This window comes from Uranotaenia lowii, chromosome 3 (genome assembly GCF_029784155.1).
Source record: "Uranotaenia lowii strain MFRU-FL chromosome 3, ASM2978415v1, whole genome shotgun sequence".
Taxonomy (NCBI): domain Eukaryota; kingdom Metazoa; phylum Arthropoda; class Insecta; order Diptera; family Culicidae; genus Uranotaenia; species Uranotaenia lowii.
The window spans coordinates 29855331-29879524 of NC_073693.1; the positions used below are offsets into that span (position 1 = coordinate 29855331).

The following is a 24194-nucleotide window of genomic DNA, read 5'->3' on the forward strand; positions in this document are numbered from 1 at the left end:
TAAACACCAAAGTTTTTTTTCATGATTGCGATACGGAAATTGGTGATGGATTTCGTGTTTTTATAGGTAATTTAAAAGCGGTTTCGATTAAAATTGCGTTATAAGATAATTTAAAGCAGACGCTACAATCTTATCCACCAGATTATTGAAAGAAGTGCTTTGAATCAATAAAAAAAAACTGGAAAAATGAATCAGTGCCGTCTATGCCTAGGACTGGTTCTGGTGGTTCCGGATAACAACATCCAAAGCCTGAAACCCAAACTGGAAACGGTATTTTCATTCGAGGTATGTATCTGTTTAGAATAAAGAGCTGAACTTGAAGATGCAGCTTCCAACAATTTTATATGAAGTTATTCAATATTCACTATTTATCATTGTAGATTCTACCCCATCAGGCCCTATCGGCAGCCGTATGTGAAGAATGTGTTGAAAAAATTGGATGTTTTTACAAATACGCCATCAAAGTTAAAGACAACCAATTCACACTGTTTGAAGCTCTAGCTAAAAACTTGCCATCGATTCAGTTGTCTGTGCTGCGCAATCAACCTTCATTGGAAACTACTGATCCCTTTCCCGGTCCCAGCAAATTTCAGCAGTTTGTACGACCTCAACAGCGGATATCAAAAATGGTCAAAAATGTAAAAAGAAAAATTTTGTCGTTTGACGCCGACAAAGTCTCCGCACATCTTAATATGAAATGTGCTATCTGCAAGGTTGATCAATTGAATTTCAACAGTCTTATCAACCACATTAGACGAGTACATGGCCAAAGGGGATATATTTCCTGTTGTTCTAAAAAACTGATCACCAAGACTATGGCAATGAGGCATTTGTTAACGCATAATCCAAAGCTTTTGAAACGTCCCGGCATTGGCTTGAATAAATTAAATGAAACCTTCAAGAAAATGTGGCCATTGTTTGTCAAAGATCTTCAGGACTACAAGGGGGATATGCCCAACCTCAATGAAGCATGCAATGGCAATCTAGAAGAACGGAAAAAAATGTTAGAAGCGCAGGATTTTCTCATTGACAAACTCTTTGATCTTGATTGCGATGTTTGTGATAAAAAATTATCAAATCAAACAGATCGACAAGATCACTTCAAAACCAAGCATCCCGATGTTAAATATTTCATAAAATGTTGTGGAAAACAATTCGATATGCAACGTTCGAAGATAATAGCACACATGATAAACCACCGTCGAAGATCGATTGCAGGAGATTCGATACAGAATCCTCCAGAATATGGAAAAGATAGCTTCCCCATATCGAATGAAGCGTATTGCGACGAATCCGAGACGGTCAGTGCTGAGCCGTTAGATTTAGAAAATACACTTGAGTTGGATTCGGACGCACTAGAAGATTCAGAGGACGTTCCGGAGTATACGGAGTGCGGTCGGTCGAAAAACGGGAAAATATCTTTCGATCACGATTTGATTGCTGCTAATTTGAATATGAAGTGTTTCTATTGTGAAAAGGATCAACACAACTTGGAAAACCTTTGGGAACACATAAAAATAGTACACCAACGAAGAAGGGTGATCAGTTGTTGTGGAAAGACAATAAAAACAAGGATGGGGATAATGAAGCACTTAGCAAAGCATACAAAGCAGAAAAATTCTGACAACACGTACTGGCAGGATGCTTACGAGCCAATGTGGACTCTTTTTGCAAAGGAACTAGAAGAATATGATGGAATAATGCCAGATATGGCTTTGGCTTATGAAGGCAATCCTACAGAAAGAAGGAAAGTATTCTATGCCCACGATTTCCTTATTGATTTATTATTCAATTTGGACTGCGATTTGTGTAATACTAAATTGGAAACTCAGGATGAACGAAGGAAACATTTTAAAGCGGACCATCCAGACACAACGTATTTTATATCGTGCTGCGGAAAACGATACGCCCACAGGTTATCCATAATGAATCATATGTCAAAACATAGACGTAATGACACTTATGAAAAGGAACAAGAAAACGACGTTAACTTGGAGGATGAACAGCCAATGAACACTTTGCTAACCGGTGGTTTTGAAGATAATTCTCGAGATCCGATAAAAGTGGACTACGAGACAGAAGAGTTCGATTTAAACCCATTATTCGAAGATATAGCGATTAAAATTGAGCCCATTGAAATGAGTGATTCAAATGAAGAAAACACACCTTCTCTTGATTCTTTTGAATCAGACATCGAGAAGTATCTAGACATGAAGTGCGATATCTGCAACGAAGATCAATCCAACTACGAACAACTTAAGCAACATTTTCAAATGAAACACAATCTACCTTGTTATATTGTATGTTGTGGAACCAAGCTATATTCACATATTATGATTTCCGGACACGCCATGAAACATCTCTCCAGGGAGAAGGGAAATGAATTACTCCACTCTCAACAATCTGAATACTATTCCACTATGCTAACAGATTTTAAGGTCATTCTTAAAAATTACACAGACAGCTTACCAAACATTGAACGAGCAATGACCGGGGACGAAACGGAAGTGGACAAGCTTCAGAAAGCTCAAGAATTTTTAGTTGAGTACTTGTTCAACACCAAATGTGAGTTGTGTGAATATCAGTGTGAAAGTATTTCTGAACGAAAAACTCATTTTGCCGAAAAACATCCGGAGGAAAAATACTTTTCCTCATGCTGTGGCCAACGTTTCCATTTTCCAATTAGTGAGATGATACATCTCAACCAACACTGGAAACCTTTACAAGTTGTTGAGTCTGAAATGAGCGAAGAAATTCCGTCGCCCGGAACATCTCCAGGGACAATTAAAAAAAGAGTTATAAAATGCTTTCGCTGTAATTTTGAAGCTCAAAACCACATTGTCCTGAGGAACCATTTCAACCAGAACCCATTATGCTCAAAGGGCATAAAATGTTGCAGTAGAATAATTACAAAGAGAACTATATTCAAACACCTGCGATCCGAGCATAAACATGGAGATTATTTTATCTGTCACGTTTGCCAAAAACAATTCACCGGCTACAAAAATCTGGAAATTCACTATCAGCGAACCCATGATAAAAATGAAGGTGAAGAACCAGAAGAATATCCATGCACCGCTTGTCACAAAATGTTCCCTACTGAGCAACGTTTAAAGAATCACATAAGGGGTCATGAAAAAATGGATTGCGAAATATGTGGTCTGTCGTATACTCGATTCGCTTTGAAAAACCACATTCTAAATAAGCATAAACAAGGTAAAGAGATGCAATGCGAACACTGCGATAAAGTGTACTATACAAAATATCGTATGAACTTCCATCTTAAACAGTCCCATCGAGCGATCTACCAGAAGTCTTTGCTGGATTCAACATCTTGATTTTATCGGTGATGAACATCCGTTCGAAATGTTTGTAGATGTAAATACATAATCGTTCAAAATATCATGTGTCTTGTTCAAGCTACTAATGCATGTAATAGATATAAGGATACATATATTGTAGTTAGACTACTTTATATCTCTATAGAGACTATACTTATATACTTATTATCGTTCTGCCAATGAATGGCTTTAGAAATTGCTTCTAAAATGACAAAAAATAAAACAAATTTATTTTTCAATTTTGTTTGATTTAGGGGGAAGTCGTCTATGGCCGGACATCGCCTATGGCCGGACAACATAGATTTTTCGAAAACACAATATCCTAATAATGTTTTAACATCATACAAATAAAGTCAATAGTAGCCTGATATGGTGTAAAAAATATGGTAATCCAATCTGAAAAAGTAAACCAATGATAGGCATCTAAACCTTTTGCCTAGTAGTTTGGAGAGGATCGCCTAAACTTTGCATTTGTATTGTGGTCAGTTTTTTCGGCTTGTAAAATTTGAATTGCACATGAACGACATCGTTGATTGGTTATCTTTCGACTACAGTTGATATAAGATAACAAAACCGAAGTTCAAACGAAATTTTAGGAAAATTTAAAAAAATGCGATTTCTCTATGACCGGACACCAAATTGTTGTCTTTGACCGGACAAGAAAATATTCAAGATTATAGATAATTTCAACTTGAAACTTTCATTTTTTCATCTCTATAGCACCCTCAAATGGTTAGCAGAAGATAAGGATTCAATATCGAAACTATTTTGGTTCTCTGAGAAACTTTCAATTTTTCTGTCCGGTCATAGACAATTTTTCTTTAGTTTTTTTCAAAACAAATGTTTCATTCTGGTTTGTCAAAAAAACTTTTATGACTGGCTTCATAGAACGTTTAGTATTAAAAAACACATATTAACAAGACCTGTGCAAGTGATTTCAGTCATTTTGCTACGTTTTTGTGCCATTGGTGACATTTTTGGTGAAGTAATTCGTAGTGTCCGGCCATAGACAACACTTTTGGAAATGAGTGAAAACTAACATGAAATGATTTGTCTTACCACATGAATATGTTGTAAATTATTTTTTTTCTAATATAGTTAAGTGATCATAATATTGATACTCTTCAAATCAGTAGAGGAACCAATATTTACAAAAATCTATTTTTGAACTTATTGCTTAAAAACCTTAAGTGTCCGGTAGTAGACAACATCCCCCTATATTATATCTAAAATTTGCTACCCCTACCTCGATACCTCAAATTAAGTAAGTTGAATAAACAGATGATTCTTTTTTTGTGGAATTTGAAATTGGTTTGGCTCAATGTACGCAAATCAGAACGAAAGAAGCGTTAATTTTGCCGTTTAATAGTTTCAACGAATGTTAAAGTAAAAGTTATTTATCATAAAACGAATCAATGTCGGCTTTGTCTAAGCATTATTCTGGTAAACCAGAAGGACAATAATTATAGCTTGAAGGAGCAGATGAAAACTATTTTCACTTTCGAAGTAAGTACCTTTTGAGAAATTAGTAAACCCTCTCGATTTCATTGCTTGTTCTGGTTATCAACTTCCTAGGTCTTGGTCTTTTCCTAGATCTTTCATGTTTTTGGATGACTGTTCGAGTACTTGGGCCTGGAACAACAAGAGGGGAGCATGCTGTAAGCAGAAGCCTACGCCAACATGTTACCGGACCTTCACCAAACATTACTTAGGCGTTCAATGGGGACGGACAGGAAAACAATATATTATAGTAATATAATTCATCTGTGATATAATATACTCTATTTGTGAAATGAAACACCTCGAAAGCAGATTCTGCTAATGGTTACAGGATTGTTTTAGTTGAATAAACAACATGGAGCTTACTGATTTTGGCTTTATTTTATTTTTTCTGCGAAAGAAAGCCATCTGTGCAAAACAAGTGTACATACATTGCAGCACAAATCAATCGCATATAAGGTTCACATTTACACTATAATCAAGAAATTCATCCATCTATAATTAAAATGCCTTTGCATAGTGACTTACCATGCAATCTGGTGAAGCGCGTTCGAATGCAAAACAATGCATCGGGAATAGGATGCAAGGATCAAAAACGATATCAAAAACTATCTTTGATATCGGTGTAATCTTATTTCTTAATCTCACCTAGAAGCCACTAGTTCACTAATGCGGCAAAGGAGAAACAGTTAGTTCAATATTTATGTTTTTTGTGCTTTTCTATTCTGCTGGTGCCGCTGCTGCTCAGCCCACTACTGCTACCTCCGGTGGCAGCGCTATATCGATAGCTGTCTCTGCTGGACGAACCTCGCGGTGAGGGGGATCTAAAATAGAAATGAATTGTTGGTTTCAACGTATGACGAAACGAGTCTTACATATTTCAAAATTATTGGTGTACCATCAAATATTGTTATTGTTATTGTTATTTACAATGAACTAATACAAGCTGTAGTTCAATCCATGATTGATTGAATGAATTTTTAAATAAAACACACGCTAACCATGCAAGTTGTGAATATTTTGCAACTAATTTTTTTTTTCAAGTCCAATACACAAAATTTTTTAGTCACAATATAAGGCCGGAATAAATATAAATTTCTTCTTTTGTCACCCCCCTTCGAAATTTCCAAAAAAAAAAAAACGAAAGGGGGAAATATAATAAAGTTTGAAGTGTTTTAAGAAAATTTTGAAAAGTTTATGAAATATCCAAAAGAATACAAAATACAATATTTTGAATATTTTCCTGATATTTCCACATCCATTCCTATCGGCAAAAATAATACTGAAATACTTTCACGTGAAAAAAGTATACCTATAGGTAAATGGATTTAACGATGTTATCGATAGTGACGAAGCGGCTTGAATAAGCCACGAAAAACCTTTATTCCTTATTTGCTTTGATGTTTGAAAAAAAAAACTATCATTCCCTTTAAAAAATATTTTTTTTTTGAGGCGTTTAAATAGCTCGGGGACGGCCCCCCGCTTACTAACACCACACAAAAGTGAAGTGAATACTCGGCACAAAAAAAAACTTTATGAGTTAAATGCCTTAATAAAACTACTTGTAAAACTAAAAAAAAAAAAATAGCTCGGGGAGCTGACGCTGGAAATGAAAATAAGAGATAGTTTGGAGAAGTAAATTTGAAAGTTTAGAGTAGGCAGCGTAGAATAGTAAGCGATCATGAGACGTTGGTTAAACCATCTTGCACTTCATTATATCCATTCCAGATGGATATGGACAGAATGCAGTTCAAGATAACAAACCAACCCCTCCTGATACCAGTTGGAGGAAGGACAAGGGTGGGTTCGAGACTGGCCTCTACTTACTCCCCAAGCATCTCGGAAACTTATGGGATTCGAACCCAAAAGTTTTTCTTGCCGATACCGGGAATCGAACCCAGTACGCCTGGGTTACCAGACTCGCGCCAGCCTATCCACTTGACCAAATCAACGCTAACAATCATTTCCTTTAAAAAATATTAACACAATTCAAAAACAAGATTTTTATAAAAACCAATTTCACAAAAAAGGCTTTCTAGTTTAAAAAAAAATCTAGATTCATGCAAATACCTCATGCAAGAACCTATCGATATTTCATAAATAAGAAACTTACCTGTATTTTCTACTTTCGCCGTCGTCGTACTTGGAACTGATGGTTTCGTACTTGCTGCTGCTGCCGCCGCTGTAGAGTCGATCCCGATCGCGATCCCGCTCTCGCTCACGTATGTCTCTTTCACGGTCCCGTTCCCTGTCCCGGTCCCGGTCTCGTTCCCTCTCTCGCTCCCGATCGTGCTTACCACTGCTGGTGGAAACAATTTCATATTTGTCGTACTTTTCGTACTTGCTGCTGCTGCTTCCGGTCCTAGCATCTTCATACAGCCGGGAATCGTATTTCGACGACGAACTTGCCGTTTCGTACTTTTCATACTTCGAGGAACTACTGGTGCTTTCGTACTTGGATGATACCCGGGCCGGTGATTCCAGCAAGTCGTATTTGCTACGGGTTGCCGGCGAAATCGACCGCTCGTGATGCCTTCGTGTGGGTGATCGGGAGGAGCTACGGGATAGACGGTGCCGGGACGATGCCGTTTTACTGCTACTCGCCCGAGCAGGAGGTGACAGGGAATCACGTTTACTACGGCTACTGCTCGTGTAGACAGGGGATCGCGATCGTCGCGACGATTTGGCTGTGGTTTCTCGCAGATACTCGGACGACGGAGATCGGCGGCTCTTCTTGTGTTTGCGAGATCTAGTGGTTGGTGGGAAAAAGAATCGAGAATTAGTCGTTTGTTTTGAAAAAAAAATTGTAACACATACATTTCTGGACTGACACTTCGTTTAGACCCCTTCTTTGAGGTTCGTTCATATTCGTCCGTATCTTCTTCGGTATCGTCATCGCTTTGTTGTTGTGCCATGGCCAATTGCTGTTGGCGTAGCTCCTTTTCAGCTTTCTTGATCAGTTTTCGCCGGTAGTGCGCAATTTCTTCGCCCATAGTCCAACCGACCCGAACCTGCCGGCTGCCGGATTCGAATTCATCTTGGTATTGAACTATCTTGACCTCAATTTCACGTAACCGCTGCCGACGAGCTTCTTCATCTCTTCAAAGTTAAGTTATAAAAAAAAAATTAAGATTAAGCCGATTAATGAATAAATAAATATAAAACCTTACCCCTTAGTGGTGTGTTCGTCGTCCGAATCATCTCTCAGCTTAATATGCGGAGGTTCTGGTGCGACTGGATCCAAAGTGTCCCACTTGCTGGTGGTGATAGCCTGAGCTTCAATTTGCGAAGCATCAACCGTTTCCCATTTAGATGGAATGAACGATCCGGTTCCCTTGACTTTACTTTTTGAGTTTCCAGCTGGAAACAGTTCGGTCGCTGAATTATCCAACGGAACACCATCGATGTCGTCTTCCATCGGCATTCCATCGATATCCTCCTCATCGCTGTAGATGCCCTGTTTTAGAATCGGGGTCCTATGATCGGTCTCCGTCATTCCTTTCAGCATTGCACTTTTCAACAGGGCCGCACCATCCAGTGGAATACCATCCAGATCTTCATCTTCGTTTTCTTCTTCCGGTTCTTCCTCTTCTTTCTTTTCAACCTAAAAAAACAAAAAGGAATTTAATTTGCTTTCCAAATCTGTGCAAAGCCCTTTCACTTACAATTGGAATCCCCAAGAATGTGTGTTGCAAACGGGACAAAAATTCTTTAGGGTAAACGACCCACTCGTCCCACGCCCTAAAAACGTTCATCACACGTGATTTGAAACCTTCAGCCTTCAGTCGGCTGTCTAGTTGCATGTGATAACTGTTCAAACTTTTAAAAATATCCATTAAGTTTTTTTCCAGCCTGAAACAAATTTGTTTGATTATTGCAAGTATGTTTCAACGAAACCTTAAAACTTACGCTTTCCGGAAGAAGCTGGCATTTTGAACCTTAACGCTACAATTATGTAGAATGTCCGAAATCAGATAGATCCGGGCAACCTTTTTCTTAACCATAGTGTCGTTGCTTGACAGCGACTCCGCAATGCAATCGCAAATTTCCTCGGCCGCATCCGCATGCTCGATGCAGAATATCATGGTGTCGGCAATTTTCTGCCGCTCAGGGGTCAGATGTCGCAGCAAATCCTCCAATCGATCCCTTTGCCTGGAAGTAAAGTTATTGTTTAACGCTTTGTGTTCGTAGGGAATTTAAACCGCGAAACTCACGCCACCGAGAGATTGCCTTTGTTGCTGTCGATGCCTTCTAAATCTACCAGTAGTTCATCGGGCATACCCTGGGTGTAGAAATTGATCGGTGGAGGTTTCCAAATAGAGCCGCCTTTGAACATACGGAATTCTTTGACTCGCCAATCGGCCACCGTGTCACCTTGGAGCAGTGAAAACAGCTTCCACCGATAGTAAATGTGAGCTGGACTCTCATTCTCAAACAGGAATTTGTACATCGGATTTTCCATTTCCCGGGTCATAATCAACGCTTCAAACATCGGTCCTTCCCGTATTACAAACTCAACCATTCGATGGATCAACATCAATAGCGGCCGTTCCGTTGGAATAACCACCTTAATCGATGATTTGTACAGAACGTTGTCCATTTTCTCTTTTTGCTCCGGCTCGTCCATATACATCTTGGAGGTCATTTTAGGAATATTTTCCAAATCGGACGGATGAGGCTGAGCGTTGAAGGGTAGTCCGGAAGGAGGCGGAGGCAATGTGTAAGCCACCAGGGCCGGTGGAATATAGATAGGATGAGTCATGATGGGTACCGATTTACCCCAGCCCAGTTTCATCTCGTAGTTCATAACATCTTTCCCGTTGAGTGCCCGCAAAGCCCTCTCGGCATCCCGACGACTCATGTACGCCACAAAACCACAGTTCCTTCCACGGGCCCGTTCTTCCTCCGATCGAGGCCACATAATCTTGATGCTAGCCAATGGACCGTACTTACCAAACAGTTCCATCAGCGCTTGTTCCGAGATCTGTGAAATAGTAAAATCGCAGTAGAATTCATCAAAGTTTAACTCAAAAATCAAAAACACACCTTCGGATTTAAATTACCCAAATACAAATTGGTGGTATTTGGGTCCCCATTGTCGAAGGAACCAGACTCCTTAGTGTTACCCTCGTTGTACGGCGGATCCGGATCGATCGAAACCGGTAGCATCGATTTGGCCGTATTTTTGTACTTGTGCCGTTCCTCGCGCTCTTCCTGGATCAGCCGCAGCTCCTCCTTGAACAATTCCAGGTTACTTTTCTTCTTCTCCCCAGACTTTTTCTTCGCGCCCGGTAGCAACAGGTCCTTCTTGGATTCGTTTGCCAACATTTTAACATAGTCGTTGACTTTTTCCTGTTCGCTTTCCAGACGGGACGAAGGCTTGTACAATTTGCCCTTCTCGCGAACGTCTTCCTCTGGGCAAGCATTACGGGGGGAAAACAAGTGGGCATGAGATACTTAACGATTCATGACTTAACTAAGGGTCATCGAACTGAGCCATCAAATTTTAAATATATGTACATATATGTTTTTTGTTTGTAAGTTATTTCTTCGTAATCCAAAGTTAGGAAAAATTCTCCCGGCAAAAAAAAAATTATTAATTAAAATGCCTTAATAAATCCAATTGTGAATTTACAAAAACTGACCTAAAAAAACTGGACAGCAGTTTGTAAAGAATGTTCAATGAAATTTATTCATAGAAGAATAAGCACAAACAAGAAATCTAAATACAGAACAACATATTTGCCTCTAACGGCACTACTTCTTGAGATCCAGGGTTTGACTGTATAAAATTAATTTAAAATCCATTTCCACAAATTAAGAATTAAAAGACTGACAAATTTTACAAGTTTTTGACATCAAATGTTTGACATGACGGATTTCTTAAAAGATCGGAAGTTAATTAATTTATCACAGAAAATTTACTGAGATTCAATTTTCGTGTGTAATCCCTTCCTTGTATTCTCCCTAACTTTATGTATTATAAAAGAAGGCTATCGTTACTCAATAAAATTACAAAATCAATTTTTGTAATTTTTCCTTCTTTGTTAAAACGTCTTGCGGTCTTAAACGAAGGTTCCAGATGAAATAAAATCCTAAATAAAAAATTAGAAAAAGGTTGTAGTTAATTTTCCGAGGAAAATCTATTGAACTTGCTCAAAACCGAAAATTTTTATTACTTTGAAATGTCATACTTTTGACAATACAACTATGAATCATCTAAAATCAGCTTTCGAAAACAAAATGAGCTCGAAAAACACAAATTTTTTAAACCACCTTTCTTACGAAAGATTTGAATATTTGGCGATGTTTCAAAAATAAATCATGCATTAAGGGTTAAAATGTTGGTATTAAAAAAACGATAATAATATTACCCTGTGTAACAATTCTTTTAGATTAGAATCATTTGATCAACAGATGAATAAAATAGAAAACAAAAACCAACTTACTTCTGGATCCCGCATCGTACGTTCCGGCTTTTACCCACACCTTGGATATCTTGGAGGGAGCTTCTTGAAATGTCTCAACAAACTCTTTGAACGCCTTAAATTTTCAAGCACGATTAATGGGAGCAATTCTTTGGTGTTGTTTCAAGTGATTTTGTTTGTGAGTAAAATTTTGGTTTTTTTTTCATTTGGAAAACAACTCAAATAGAAAGGCAGTAGGAGAAAAACTAAAAACTATTTTTTTGGTCAAAGAAAAGAACTAGGTTTGGAGTCACGTACGTGTGCTGCGGCCGCTTCGTCTTCGCGCTTTTTCTGTTCCTCCAGCTCCTTCCGGCTGAGCTGGCGCTTCCCCATCGTTCCGACGGTGAAAGCCTGCAGTTTTTGGTCAGCAATTTTCTGCAAGAATCGATCCTATGACGAATACGAAAGATGCCTCTGTGCCGAATTGCTCGGTTTCGAATGATTTTTCAAACGGCTTCAGTACGCTCTAATCGTAGGAATCCCGTTGAAAATTCCACTTACCTTCATGGTGATCAGCTTCAGCTACGATTTCGGCAAACCGGAATCAACTTTTGCACCAAATTTACCACGTAATTCAAGAAAAAACAACCTTCATCCCCGAGGAAAAACTAGCCCGAACGAGAAAAAATTAGAGATGGCGACGAATCGGTCCGTGTGCTGTCAAAATTGAACTTTTTGTTCGAAAATTGGTAACTTATTCGGAAACGCTTCGCGCGAATGGTAACCAAAATTCGAAGCGTTTGCTTAGCACACTGAGTTTTAATGATGCTAAATTATTAGCTGGAATAAATCAGAAATAATATCTAAATTAATTTTCTGAAGTTACTGGCTTTACTTTCTGCACTTTTAAAGCCCTACTAAACCAATTAAAAAAAGAAAGAAGCTTAAAATTTAAGTAATACTTAGTATAACACAGTAAAATTTGTTTAATTCAAATTTTGACGACTTTCATTTTCTGAGGATGTTTGTGCAATGTAAATAGTTATCCGTACAAACACACAAAAAAGCGGTTTGGTTTATAAAAATGACAATTTTACTCTGATATCACATGTCCGTAGATAAAAATCACAACCATAAACTCTGATTTCACGAATACATGCATAACGACACGTAACTGAAGAAGACTCTCATCTGGAATAAGAATGTTTTTCCAATATTTTAAAAAGCCTAATCGATGGCCTGCTACCAAAACAAATTTCAACTTTCATTCATGAGATCTTATCGTTGGTAGTCTGGTCTAGTAGACGTAATATAAAATATCATATAAAATCAAAATTTTATTTGAAAATTCTACACTGCAAAAAATCCACATATTGGGGATATGTGTTAGCCTTATAGATTTTTGCAATGTGATTCTCATTTGAAAATAACCTGTCCACACATATAGAATACAAAATTATGACTTTTATATGCGTCACATAAAAGTAAAATCCCACACATAAATATTATAAGCCTGCATTTCACTCAAACATCTGCCTACATCTTGGCGTTTACGTGCATGCCTGCTTGAATACATTTTATTTTGTTCGAATTGGTTTTCGGAGGGAAATAAAAAAATGTGAGATTATGGTTCGAAACATTTTTGAAATTTTTATTTTAAATAAAAATAAATATAAAAATGCTATGCCTAATACTTACATGTCTCGCGTTCGTATTCCATTGGCACAGAAACGCGAATTCCGCACCGAAAAATCAGCAGCTAAAACGATTGTTCCAGTCGAATGGAACAATATCGACGGCTCCGATCAACACCAGGCCGACGTCCTTGCCTCAGTAGTCAGGGCTTGGTTTCCTGTGGGGGAGATTAGAAGAGATCAATAATCGATGTTTTTTTTATAATAGAGTAATACTTACCCAATTGAAATGTTTGAATTGACACTTAAAAGGGCACACCAACTTTTTCTTCAGGGTGGCCATTTTGAAAACACGGAAATTTTCAAAGACGAAAATCATAGAATGTATGAGTCAATATCATAAACTTTATGTTATGGATATACAATTTATGTGTGACATATGATGATAATATGAAGTATATGAATATATGCGTAGAGCAGTTTTGAAGACCTTATGTGTGAGCAAACATACATCCCAAGGGTGGATTTTTTGCAGTGTACCCAAAATTCAAAATGCTGCAACCCCGAAAACGACATCTTTCCTACCCCCTTAAACCGGAACAACCGCTACCAACAAATAAAAAAACAAACGCTTCGACTGTCGCTGTCAGCGGTGTTTTGACGTCTGGCGAAGTGTGTAGTACTTCCGCCCGGTCGACAAGGGCTTTCTTTTTACTTCTGCCGAGGAAACAATAAGCAACATGAGGTACGACGGTCGGCCAAAAATCGGCTAATTTATAGTGCCAATCTTTTGAAAACTGGTGCAAAAGTGTGATCAAACGTTGGTTTAGCGGCTGGAGATCCGAGATTGTTAGAATTTCTTGTGGTTTTTGCCATTTCGAAGTGATAAATGCAGTTTGCGCGAGAGATTGCTTTCGGAGTATGTTTGAGCGACAATGTCAAAATAAGCGACTTCAGTGTATTGTGGATATGCCATGGAAGAATTTCACAAGATGATTTTAATTGAACGTTTCAAACTAATGTGAACCAATCATCATGCCGGCAAAACTAACTTGTTTTGGTCACCAGTTCCAGCAAATTTTTCGAAAATGATTGTGGATGATTGATTTTAATATTTTTTTTTGTTTTCAGTTCCCTCAAGCTCCAGAAGAGGCTTGCAGCCTCGGTTATGCGATGTGGCAAAAAGAAGGTTTGGTTGGATCCAAATGAAATCAACGAAATCGGAAATACCAATTCCCGTAAGTATTGAATTATAAAATGAAATACTCGCTCCCCGAGTGCCGTTGAAAGAATGGTTGAGTTTAGTGCAATGCGCATTGAAAATTTGAAATAAGTTCAAATACCTCTTACTGATTATTGAAATAATTCAAGTTTATGGTCATTGGATATGTATGTGCAACATTTATTATGTTTGTTTTATTTATTTATAGAGGTCTTAGATTAACAATCATTCGCCTCTTTGAATAAAAATGAAATATAAACACATTCTCATTTAGTAAATTAAATTAGCCTTAAAAGATTTTTGCTCGTAGAAATTACAATATGCACTTTGTTTCCTATGTCCTTTTGGTTTCCCAAGATGTTTCGTACGCCGATGGGCAAGTTACTCGCTGTAGATTCGTAGACTGCACATTCCGTTAGTATTGTGTTCAACCGTTAGATATTTGCCGCAGGTTTCACGTTCCGGTTTTTCGATCGCTCCTGTATAGTGGCAGTGAGTGATACTAGTGTGACCCAAACGCATTCTTGAGAGTAAACGCTGTTCGTTTCCGTTACCTCGATCTTGCCAACTTGAAATTGTCCCTTTGAATGTTTTTAATGAATAAATTTCTTGGATCCATCAAACATTTATTATTAATATTGCCATTATAGTAGTTTTTCATAAAAAAAACGTCCTATACCAAAAAGTTGATTGATTTCTTACTTTCTCAGAAAGCACTGAGGCCGGTTCACCAAATTTTTTGACTGAACAATAACTTACTTTCAAAAAATATATTGAAAATCAACCAATCAAAACTGTCAAGGCGTGTTTGCTTGAAAGTAGCTGCTATGCACCAAAACTGACTCTGACCTCTCAAACCATAAACAATGAACTTCCTTAAATATTTAAAATTGAATATTTCTGGAATTTTTACATTTTTTTTTCAATTATTCTCTCCCAACAGGCCAGAGCATCCGCAAGCTGATCAAGGATGGTCTGATCATCAAGAAGCCGGTCGTGGTGCACTCCCGGTACCGTGTCCGCAAGAACACCATCGCCCGCCGTAAGGGACGTCACTGCGGCTACGGCAAGAGGAAAGGTACGGCCAACGCCCGTATGCCCCAGAAGCTGCTGTGGATGAACCGTATGCGTGTGCTGCGTCGTCTGCTCAAGAAGTACCGGGAGGCGAAGAAGATCGACCGTCACCTGTACCACGATCTGTACATGCGCGCGAAGGGTAATGTGTTCAAGAACAAGCGTATCCTGATGGAGCACATCCACAAACGGAAGGCCGAGAAAGCTCGCAGCAAGATGCTGAACGACCAGGCGGAAGCCAAGCGTAACAAGGTCCGCGAGGCCCGCAAGCGCCGCGAGGAACGCATCGCCAACAAGAAGCAGGAGCTGCTGCAGAGCATTGCCAAGGAGGAGGAAAGCGCGCAGCAGGTTGCGGCTACCGGCAAGAAGTGAGCGAGAAGCAGTGCTGAGATGATACAATGTGTTAGGCGAAGATCATATTTTTAAGGATTCCACAAACACTGGCGAAGGGATGTGTTTGGTACCGTCGAACAGTTACTGTAGATTTTGTTACAGTTCTAAGGTATTAAATATATTTCTTCCGAAAAGAATATAGCTTTTACGAAGTTTTGATCCATCATTCTTTGAATATCATAGCCTGGGTAATGTTTCGTTCAAATTTGAGTCGTGAATTCAAACAATTTTTCCTATCGTAGCCTTTTAATTAATCCTACAGTTTTACGAAATCATAAAAAAGCAGCATCGATTAAAGCATAGTTGGTAGTTATTGAGGTGAAATTTGAAGCCCTATTATCACAGAGGCCCTAAACCTAGTAAAACTGCAATAACATTGATTTTTATCTAGTTTTGGCATTTTCATGTTAAATGAAACATTGAAAATGTTGATCATTCATAAATTTACTCGCATGGGAGTTCTCAACGTCCAGAAATAATTTTTAAAACGATTCGACTTTTAATGGCGAATAATTACAAAGAAAATTACAAATATGTATTTTGTACGTATATTGTACGAATGTGCTATTATACCAAGATTTATAACTCACAAGAAAACAACTGCTAAACGATATGATTCAAAGGTTTTTCAATTCTTACTAATTATTTAAAAAAAAATCTATAGTTGGTAAAATGTCCCAAATAAAATCAATAATAATAACACATTTGCTATATGTTTAAATCATGTTTTTCAGTAAGTTTTGCAAGGAAAGAGCAACATAAAATCAATTTGCCGTTCAAAGTTCATGAGAACCCAAACATTAATTTGAATTTCAATACTTTTGAATGCAGCAAAAAGTTTCTTTGCGAAATTTTTTAAAAAAAATTTAAAGTAAAAAAATATATTGATAAGAAAATCATGTTAAAAGGAAAAATCTTTAGTTTCAAAAATATTGTGCGTTTTCCCACTGATCTTAAAGAAACTGTCTAACTGAACATATCGGTATCGATTTTTGAATACGGCGAATGCGCCAAGACCTTATTGTTTTGAGAAAAACGCATTCCAAGTTTTAGAAAATAAAATTATCTTTACTTATAGTGTTTTCGTTTATAAGCAGTGGCAACCTAGTTATCCACGAGTTTTGCCCTAACTGCTGTTTTTGTGTTCGTTTATTAATTCAGAAGTCCACTAGAATTGCCCGAGGTTTGAACCTCAAGCAGGCGGTTGCAACCCGTAGAAGTTGTCAGTGTTGGGGGCAAGCATAAGGTTGACTATAGCAACCATATATTTGCATCGTCCTGGGTGACGATTCTGTTTGTTTATTCAGAGAAAGTTTTGCCCCGCGCCAGTGGAGAAAAACGAAAACGGCATTAATCTGAAATTTATTGTTTTAATTGACATGTGTTTATTTGAAGCTATAAAATATTAAAATAAAAGAACAAATTCTGACCTATTGGAGGTTTTGAATTCGAACTACAATATGAGAAAAAGGGTAGCGATAGAAAAAAAGGTTAAAAAAAAACTTGTTATAATTTGTGAATTTTTTTTAAAGTCTTATTTCAAGGTGCTCATGTTTTGCGATGAAAACTCTGTTGGTTTGTGTCCTCGCTAAATTTCCACGATTTTGACAGTTTGTTGACGGAACGAAAAAAAACATCGCAGCCACATCGTGCGCGCTGGTGGTGCGGTCGTCGTCGGCAAATTTCATTTCGTGCCAGTCGCGTTTCTGCTTTCGTGCTCTTAAAAGTTCCTTTCTTGTAAAAGTGTTGGTCCGGGAAGTGGTCAGCCTGTGAGGGAAATTTATTCACCAAAACCTGCCGTAGGTAAGTGACCAATAATTTATTGTGGTATCAGCGAAAAACCATTGTTTGGAAATAATTTCTGTTCCTGCTCTATAGAACAATCTTCAGAAAACATCGACAAAGATGGCCCCGAACGCAGCAGTTCCCGTTCCCAAACCGGACCAAGAAGACCCAACCGGTATCAATGCTATTCTGCTCGGACCACCCGGATCGGGCAAGGGTACCCAGGTGAGATTTCCGTCGATAAATTTAAAAGTTTTTTTTATCGGGAACAGCTACGATAACAACTCCAAATCAATCACACAAGGTCGATAGTTTTGACCTTGATCCTTGGATGCCTACACGGGGTTGATTATCATATTTTTGCCACCGAAATGGTCTGACATAGAAAAGTGTGCGTAGGAACCGTGAAAATAAACTTTTTCAGGTATTGAACCAATCATTTGGAAAACAGCGCGAAATTGCGTAACCAAATGTATCCAAATGAAAAGGAAAAAAATCAACCGAGCCTCCCCTTCTAAGATTTCCAGCCTAGTAGCTTAATGCTAAGACGAAACCCTGGTTCAATATTAAATTCGCATAAGCCTTCACGGATAACCACGCCTCGGGCGTTTAAAGAAAGATGATAACGAGAGCGAAACAACAAATGCTCAGATTTGGACGGATTTAGCTGGGTGCATGCGTTTTTTTCTGCGTAAGCACCTTACAATTTTTGTTTTGTTGCCAATTTGCGTTTCGTTTCCAAATGAAAGTCCGAATGCAATCAATCGGTAGTTATTTTCTGTTTTTTTATCTTATCACGCAATCGACAAATTTATCGGTCATCTGACCCACGAAACAATTGTTATCAGTTTTTTTCACTGAGAACGAGAACCGAAACTAAATTGACCTCTCGCTTTTTACTGTTGATGAACAGTTGAGAAAATTTCTTGAGGATGTTAAGGAGGAAATGTTAAGAATACGTATCGTTCTAAATTTAACCACTCATTTCTTCTCTTTCCCATTCATCGAGCTGTGTAGCGTAAAGTTCGTTGGAATTAACGGGCCCCTTTTTTCATTATAAATACCTACTTATGGGTGCTGCTTAATCTTGTTTCTAGGCATCTACGAGCACGAATGCCGTCTATCGGTGCAGAATAAATACACCGTACTAGTGACGAAAGTGAAAGTTTACAGGCATAAACATTCATTCAGAATCGTAGTTTGACTTTCGTGCGATGCTCTGTTGATAAGCGGTGCGGTTTCAATTATGTATTATGACGACGATTGTAACTGCCAACCGGGGGCACGTTTTGATTTGATACTGAGGCTACTATATTGTAAGGAAGGTGTCGGAACGATTACCTAATTTTAGTTGGTTGTGGGTGTACTTAATTCTTATGCATTCGTACGTATATTTACGATTTTTTCTACCGTTTGCAAATTTGTAGAGCAAATAGAAGCACGAATTTGATTCATTCAGCCCGATTACTAATTTATAAGGCTCAGTTCTGATCCACACCTCAAATAATGGAATAAAGCAATTGTACCTATTTTGATTAGCGCTCTCCTACTTCGCGCATCGCCATTGCGCGCAATTCCATATCGACCAATTCTTTTTAGCAAATAGCGTTAAGCGTGTTGAGAATTTTTGCATATTTTTACGTTGCGCATCAGCTCATTTAGCGTTAGGTATTCCATTTCGCCTTTTGTTTTGCTCAAATCTTGTAAATGAGTTAACTAAAAATTCAATATTTCAAAGTTTAGATTTTATGAAACTCAAAATCTCAATTATAAAAATGTCCAATGATTTATATTTTGTGTCAAAAATTTGTCCGTCTAGTTTATTCCTACGATTCCTCAAACACTTGTCATACTTGCAGGCACCGCTTCTGAAGGAGAAATTTTGCGTATGCCACCTATCGACCGGAGACATGCTGCGGGCGGAAATCGCAGCCGGTTCTAAGTTGGGTGCCCAGCTCAAGAAGGTCATGGACGAGGGCAAGCTGGTGTCGGATGATCTGGTTGTGGACATGATCGACTCCAACCTGGACAAACCGGAATGCCGCAACGGGTTCCTGCTGGATGGGTTCCCCCGGACCGTTGTGCAAGCCGAAAAGCTGGACCATCTGTTGGAAAAGCGGAAAACCGGTCTGGATGCCGTGATCGAGTTCGGCATCGATGATAGTCTGCTCGTGCGCCGTATCACCGGTCGCCTGATTCATCAGGCCAGTGGACGCTCCTATCATGAAGAGTTTGCCCCACCAAAGGTTCCAATGACCGATGACGTTACCGGAGAACCTCTGATGCGACGTAGCGACGATAATGCCACTGCCCTGGTCAAACGACTTGACGCGTACCACAAACAAACGAAACCACTGGCCGATTACTACGCTCTGCGTGGACTGCACTTCCGAGTTGACGCTGCCCAGAGCGCTTCCAGAGTGTTCGAAAACATCGACAGTATCTTCACCAAGCAACGGAAATCACGACTCGGACTGTAAACTCATCTATGAACAAATTTCATTGGAGGAGCAAACAAGTATCATGTCATCGGGAAAAAAGGACACGCCGATCTCTAGTGTTACAAAAACGGACCGGCCTATATATCGCCAACAACCAGTACACTACCTTCACATTCTGACATATTTACATACAACACTAAACAAACCCCTCGCTCGGGACATAAGCAAAAAGTTTAATTTGACCGCAGGAGAGCATTTGAAGACCTTTCCGCAATAAGGCATTTAAAGTGTGAGCTGCTCACCCGTAAGGTGTCCAGCAAGTTGAACCCTTAAGATCATTGTTTTAGGTAACTATAAAGTCCTTATCTATCAAACGATCAGTCGTCTCAAGAAGTATTTTTTAAACAAATAAACAAACGATCAACTCTGTTAAATCTATAGTTTGATCTACTGATTCAAAAAAGGAGGTGCGAAAAGGTACCAACAACAGAAAAATAGTGTATATTTTATGTACGAAGAAAAGTGACCGCACCAGGAAAGTTCCTTTTCTGTTGAGAGCGTCAACTGTGGTTTTGCAATAATAACTAATGGATGTTTGTTGATTGACGGTGATGATAATGAAAACTACGGAAATACAAATAGGAAATGTGGTTAATGACAATGGCAGCGTTAACGTTAATCTTTTGAAAGAAATTTTCTTGTTTTCTTGTTCGGTGTTTTTTTTTTTTTTTTTGATAAATTTTCCTCAAAAAGGAAGTAGGTACGTAATGTGGAGTTAATGCAAAGGGAAAAGTATCAATTCGAACATCTTTTTGAACGAAAAATTTGTCAACCACGTGCACTGGCATAGTCAGAAGGCTTGGTCGTCGTCACGGCGCGTTCATCCCGCAACCGCAACCATACCTCGAAATGGTGAGTCGCATCGCGATGTTCTAGTACCTCCCTTATTTGGGCGCTAGGCAACGATAGTTATTCTCCTTATTAGATACCTTGGCAACGGTTGCTGCCGAGACTATTACCTGGACAACGATAGTTATTTTCTTCATGAGAAAAAGTAAGGTGGAAAGTTACGTCTAGTAGAAAGTCTAGGTCCTGTGTGCAGTATTTAAGTACTTCCTCAAGAGTAAATATCTCAAGAGTTCAGTACAATGATCGACCAGAACTTGAAGACAGCACTTTTTCGGATAATCGTACTTTGCAGCCGTAGAGCTTCCATTATAAGCTATTTCAAAGAGTGGACAAATCGTCGGTTTCAAGAAAAAAGGAGTCGTTCCAGACTATCATGAATGGATCATATTTGATGGCGACGCTTCGTAAAAAGTGATTTTTTTTAACGATTCGGGTTTCGTAAATTAAACAAACTGTTTTGAAAAGCATTGGAAATTGATTTGATATCTACCAAAAAAAAAAAAAAATCAATGCACCACCCAAAAAATCAATTTATGAACGTGCCGTTAGACTCTCAACTTTTTGGCCAAATAGTTTGAAATAAGGCCGGAGAAAACCTGACCTGAAATGCAAAGGTAAGTCTTTTATTAATTTTAGTCTCCCATCGAATCATAAAGAAAAAGCTTTTAATCGTTTAAAGTTTAATGTAATTCCAAGAAGGTTCTTCCTTCAAATTGGACCTTTAAGTTTAAAGAAAAAAATCTAACATGAATCCTGTAGGGGAAAAAATTAAGATTTTTATGTTTATAGATCCTAATTTTTGGCGTCAATTATTTTCAATAGTGTTTGGACTTTAGGAAGGTTTAAGGAGCAATTGGATTGTCATCGATTTAACGAAACCTGAACCATTCTTCCGATTTATAATTTGTTTTATTGAACGATCAACAATAGGTTTTCCTTCTTTACTGTTTGCTGATTATAATGAATTACAACACCTTGATGTTACCGTTTCTCGAAAAGCGTGCTTGTTTGGACATTGATGACCTTTTCTTGCAAACATGGAACTACCGAGTAAGCTGACAATTGCAAATTATTTTTGATGTTTCAGTGATTAGTAAATTTACCTCGGATTAATCAACAATGTTTGATATTCCCCAACTTCCGGTATGCTTTAAATTAAAAATAACCTTTTTCATTATTGGCTTTTTTAATGTGTTGTTTCGAACTTGTTTCATCGGTATATTAATGTTTAATTTAATAATTTGATGGTGAGTTAGTTCGATTGTTTTCTTTTCTTTTCAACCACTGCTTAGTCATGCTTCCTACCAATGTAATATTGCAATAGACCACATAGTCTTTTAAATCTGAGGCTAATCGACCATTCTCGGTTGATTGTTTGCTGCTTGCACAATACAGTGTTGTTTTGTGTGTAAGGGTGTCTACAATATAAAAAGTTAACTTAATACATGCGCCTCTTAACATGAAGCGAAAATCGGTCTTAAAAATATGTATAATTTCATTTCAAAAAATTTCGCTCGAAATTAGCTTTTGATTTTTTTTCTTTTTAATTGATCGAAACGAATATTATTGTTCGTGTTCCTGTACAAAAAAAAAACGAAACAATCCAACCTTTTCTGCTTCTTCCTACGAGCTACAAGTTCTTGTGAAAAGGATTGGTCGGAGTTTCTTTTCTATATCTTACGAATCTCAATTACCGGAACATTGTGGTTTCAATTCGTTCCAATTTATTTTCTCATGAAATGGTATACAATTTTAAAACATAACAAAAATTCAAAAACAAAAACCTATCGAATGCAAAAAAAAAACAAATGAATCAAGGCGGTTTTGTGGGATACGGGATGTTTCACGAATGAGCTTTAATAAATAAATAAATTAAAAACTAACAGGAAACATCTCATTTCGGTGTAAAACATGGGGCGTAAAAATCAACCTGTAACATTCCGTAGTCTGTTTTGTAGGATTAATGTCCTAGAGGTTTGAGGGGAAGTGTGAATGGTATTCTCGCCAATCTCTTAGGTTATTGATATTACAATCCTGAACGTTGTTATACATTTCGATCAGTTTTTTTACCAACTTCCTGGTCGTGGTTTCGAAAGTTAATTTCTAAGCCCAAATCGATATTATTATTTCTGAAAATTAAGTAAAGAATATACTAGAAATTGTGAAACAAGAAGATTCTCAAACCGAAGACATTCATGTTTCACATTCAGTTTATAATAAATTTGAACTTAGAAATAAATTCTCTAACATCAAAAGCCTCGAATCAGAAAGAAACATCAGCAAGCTGACATATCCGCACAACGTTCCTATAACGATCCCCAAGCATTCCGATTGGTTCGACTGGTGTTTTGTTTTCCATTTCTTGTTTCGACTTCATATTCCAATAGTAAAATTGGCTTTGGCTTGTTTGCAATAAATATAATTTTTCGAACATTAAAGAGCTGCGTCGTAGATGCGAGAATTAGATTTACAAGCATAGATTGAGATTAATTTTTTTTAAAGCAAGTTGAGATTGTGTAAAAAGATAACAATAGACTGATAAGTGAAATCCTACAGAGAAAGAGAGAGTGCGTGAGTTAAAATAAGCCAGGGAGAGTTTTACTTAGCCTATACATACAGGACTCTAATCTATTGCTGCGTACGTGGCCTCGAATTGACAACATTCATTTAGCTATTAAGGATTCTACAAATGATGACGCCAGCGTGCTTTTTTTGAATTGAATCTTACGCGATCCAACTAAACTAACACCGCTTATTGTCGCTAGGGGTTGTACGGTTGCTTTAAACACACGTGTGTACACATTTACGATCATATTTGTTTTGTTCTTCTTTGTCTAGTAGTTTGAAGTCTGTGCTTATCTTCTATTGTTGTATATTTGATCAAAGTTTTTTTTTTTCAGAGAGTCGCTGATTACCTAGTTATGTTCGTAATTTTCGTATCTGGATGATTTTAACAAGAATGTTTTTATTGTTGCTTTGGAATATTGAAATGTAGATACGAACGGATTCGAGAACGGTTTTCATTTAATAGTTTATTTTTTTATGTAGGAGAACACATACTTCAAGACGTTTACAAATATTTGGTTTACTTTTAAACCTACTATAAATGACAGTATTTATCCTCACACTAGATGAATGCGCTACGGTTGTACGGTGATGTCGATGGTAGAAATATGCTTGTTTGTTCTCCTCTAGCCGAGAAGATTTTGTAAATGGTTTATAAATACACAGCGATAGATAGTGAAGTTAGACAACTTTGTTCGCCCTAAATTCTCTCACATAATACAGACGCGTACGGTAAAGATCCAATAAACTCCAGATTCCTCCTCTCTAATGTTCATTCAGTTTGTCCTGGCTACGAGCACCGCGAAGACGGTTCGACTTTCGATTCATGGGCTCCAGATAGGCGGCTGGGGCCCATCCCTCGAGACCGTTGCCTGTTGATAGAGGAAAACAATAAATAATTTGCTCATGTAAAAATAACTAAG

General features: G+C 38.0%; 5 protein-coding genes across 13 annotated transcripts in view; 3 read left to right on the plus strand and 2 right to left on the minus strand.

Moving 5' to 3' along the window:
- Positions 1 to 5261, plus strand: LOC129754240 (gastrula zinc finger protein xFG20-1-like). 3 transcript variants are annotated; one of them, XR_008738988.1, is made up of 4 exons: positions 1 to 66; positions 142 to 285; positions 381 to 4847; positions 4917 to 5260. XR_008738988.1 is itself a non-coding variant. In XM_055750177.1 (3 exons), exons 2-3 carry the CDS (start codon positions 187 to 189, stop codon positions 3336 to 3338), a joined length of 3057 nt encoding a protein of 1018 aa, XP_055606152.1. In that variant the 5' UTR covers positions 1 to 66; positions 142 to 186; the 3' UTR covers positions 3339 to 5261. The 3 variants fall into 3 exon arrangements, 2 of the variants coding, with proteins under 2 accessions (XP_055606152.1, XP_055606153.1); XM_055750177.1 differs by having other exon boundaries at positions 381 to 5261; XM_055750178.1 differs by having other exon boundaries at positions 14 to 66; positions 120 to 285; positions 381 to 5261.
- On the minus strand, positions 5204 to 11948 carry LOC129754239 (U2 snRNP-associated SURP motif-containing protein). Its single transcript, XM_055750176.1, has 11 exons — positions 11810 to 11948; positions 11567 to 11683; positions 11291 to 11384; positions 9888 to 10255; positions 9056 to 9825; positions 8751 to 8993; positions 8507 to 8693; positions 8012 to 8445; positions 7659 to 7940; positions 6955 to 7590; positions 5204 to 5665 (listed from the first exon to the last, which is right to left on the minus strand). Exons 1-11 carry the CDS (start codon positions 11813 to 11815, stop codon positions 5536 to 5538), a joined length of 3267 nt encoding a protein of 1088 aa, XP_055606151.1. The 5' UTR covers positions 11816 to 11948; the 3' UTR covers positions 5204 to 5535.
- Positions 11949 to 13576: 1628 nt separating this feature from the next.
- LOC129754034 (60S ribosomal protein L19) lies at positions 13577 to 15708 on the plus strand. Its single transcript, XM_055749889.1, has 3 exons — positions 13577 to 13627; positions 14014 to 14120; positions 15048 to 15708. Exons 1-3 carry the CDS (start codon positions 13623 to 13625, stop codon positions 15548 to 15550), a joined length of 615 nt encoding a protein of 204 aa, XP_055605864.1. The 5' UTR covers positions 13577 to 13622; the 3' UTR covers positions 15551 to 15708.
- Positions 15709 to 17216: 1508 nt separating this feature from the next.
- LOC129754483 (adenylate kinase) lies at positions 17217 to 20458 on the plus strand. Its single transcript, XM_055750587.1, has 3 exons — positions 17217 to 17374; positions 17450 to 17581; positions 19216 to 20458. The coding sequence occupies exons 2-3, from the start codon at positions 17477 to 17479 to the stop codon at positions 19834 to 19836; spliced, it is 726 nt and encodes a 241-aa protein (XP_055606562.1). The 5' UTR covers positions 17217 to 17374; positions 17450 to 17476; the 3' UTR covers positions 19837 to 20458.
- A 1135-nt stretch (positions 20459 to 21593) lies between these two features.
- LOC129751686 (guanine nucleotide exchange factor DBS) overlaps positions 21594 to 24194 on the minus strand; it is a 361927-nt gene continuing 359326 nt past the window's right edge. For all 7 annotated transcript variants that reach the window (XM_055747343.1, XM_055747344.1, XM_055747345.1 and 4 more), the window contains one exon: positions 21594 to 24143. In XM_055747343.1, the coding sequence (XP_055603318.1) occupies positions 24037 to 24143 (107 nt within the window). In that variant the 3' untranslated portion in view covers positions 21594 to 24036. The remainder of the gene's footprint in view (positions 24144 to 24194) is intronic.

What these genes read in the sequence shown, in the direction of transcription:
- LOC129754483 (XM_055750587.1), top strand. Translation starts at nt 17,477, where the DNA reads ATGGCCCCGAACGCAGCAGTTCCCGTTCCCAAACCGGACCAAGAAGAC. An exon ending in GATCGGGCAAGGGTACCCAG is followed by an intron (nt 17,582 to 19,215) that starts GTGAGATTTCCG and finishes TCATACTTGCAG; the next exon opens with GCACCGCTTCTGAAGGAGAA.
- LOC129754240 (XM_055750177.1), top strand. Translation starts at nt 187, where the DNA reads ATGAATCAGTGCCGTCTATGCCTAGGACTGGTTCTGGTGGTTCCGGAT. An exon ending in AAACGGTATTTTCATTCGAG is followed by an intron (nt 286 to 380) that starts GTATGTATCTGT and finishes TTATCATTGTAG; the next exon opens with ATTCTACCCCATCAGGCCCT.
- LOC129754239 (XM_055750176.1), bottom strand. An exon ending in TGGGTAATTTAAATCCGAAG is followed by an intron (nt 9,826 to 9,887) that starts GTGTGTTTTTGA and finishes ACTATTTCACAG; the next exon opens with ATCTCGGAACAAGCGCTGAT. An exon ending in AAAGGCAATCTCTCGGTGGC is followed by an intron (nt 8,994 to 9,055) that starts GTGAGTTTCGCG and finishes CTTTACTTCCAG; the next exon opens with GCAAAGGGATCGATTGGAGG.
- LOC129754034 (XM_055749889.1), top strand. An exon ending in AATCGGAAATACCAATTCCC is followed by an intron (nt 14,121 to 15,047) that starts GTAAGTATTGAA and finishes CTCTCCCAACAG; the next exon opens with GCCAGAGCATCCGCAAGCTG.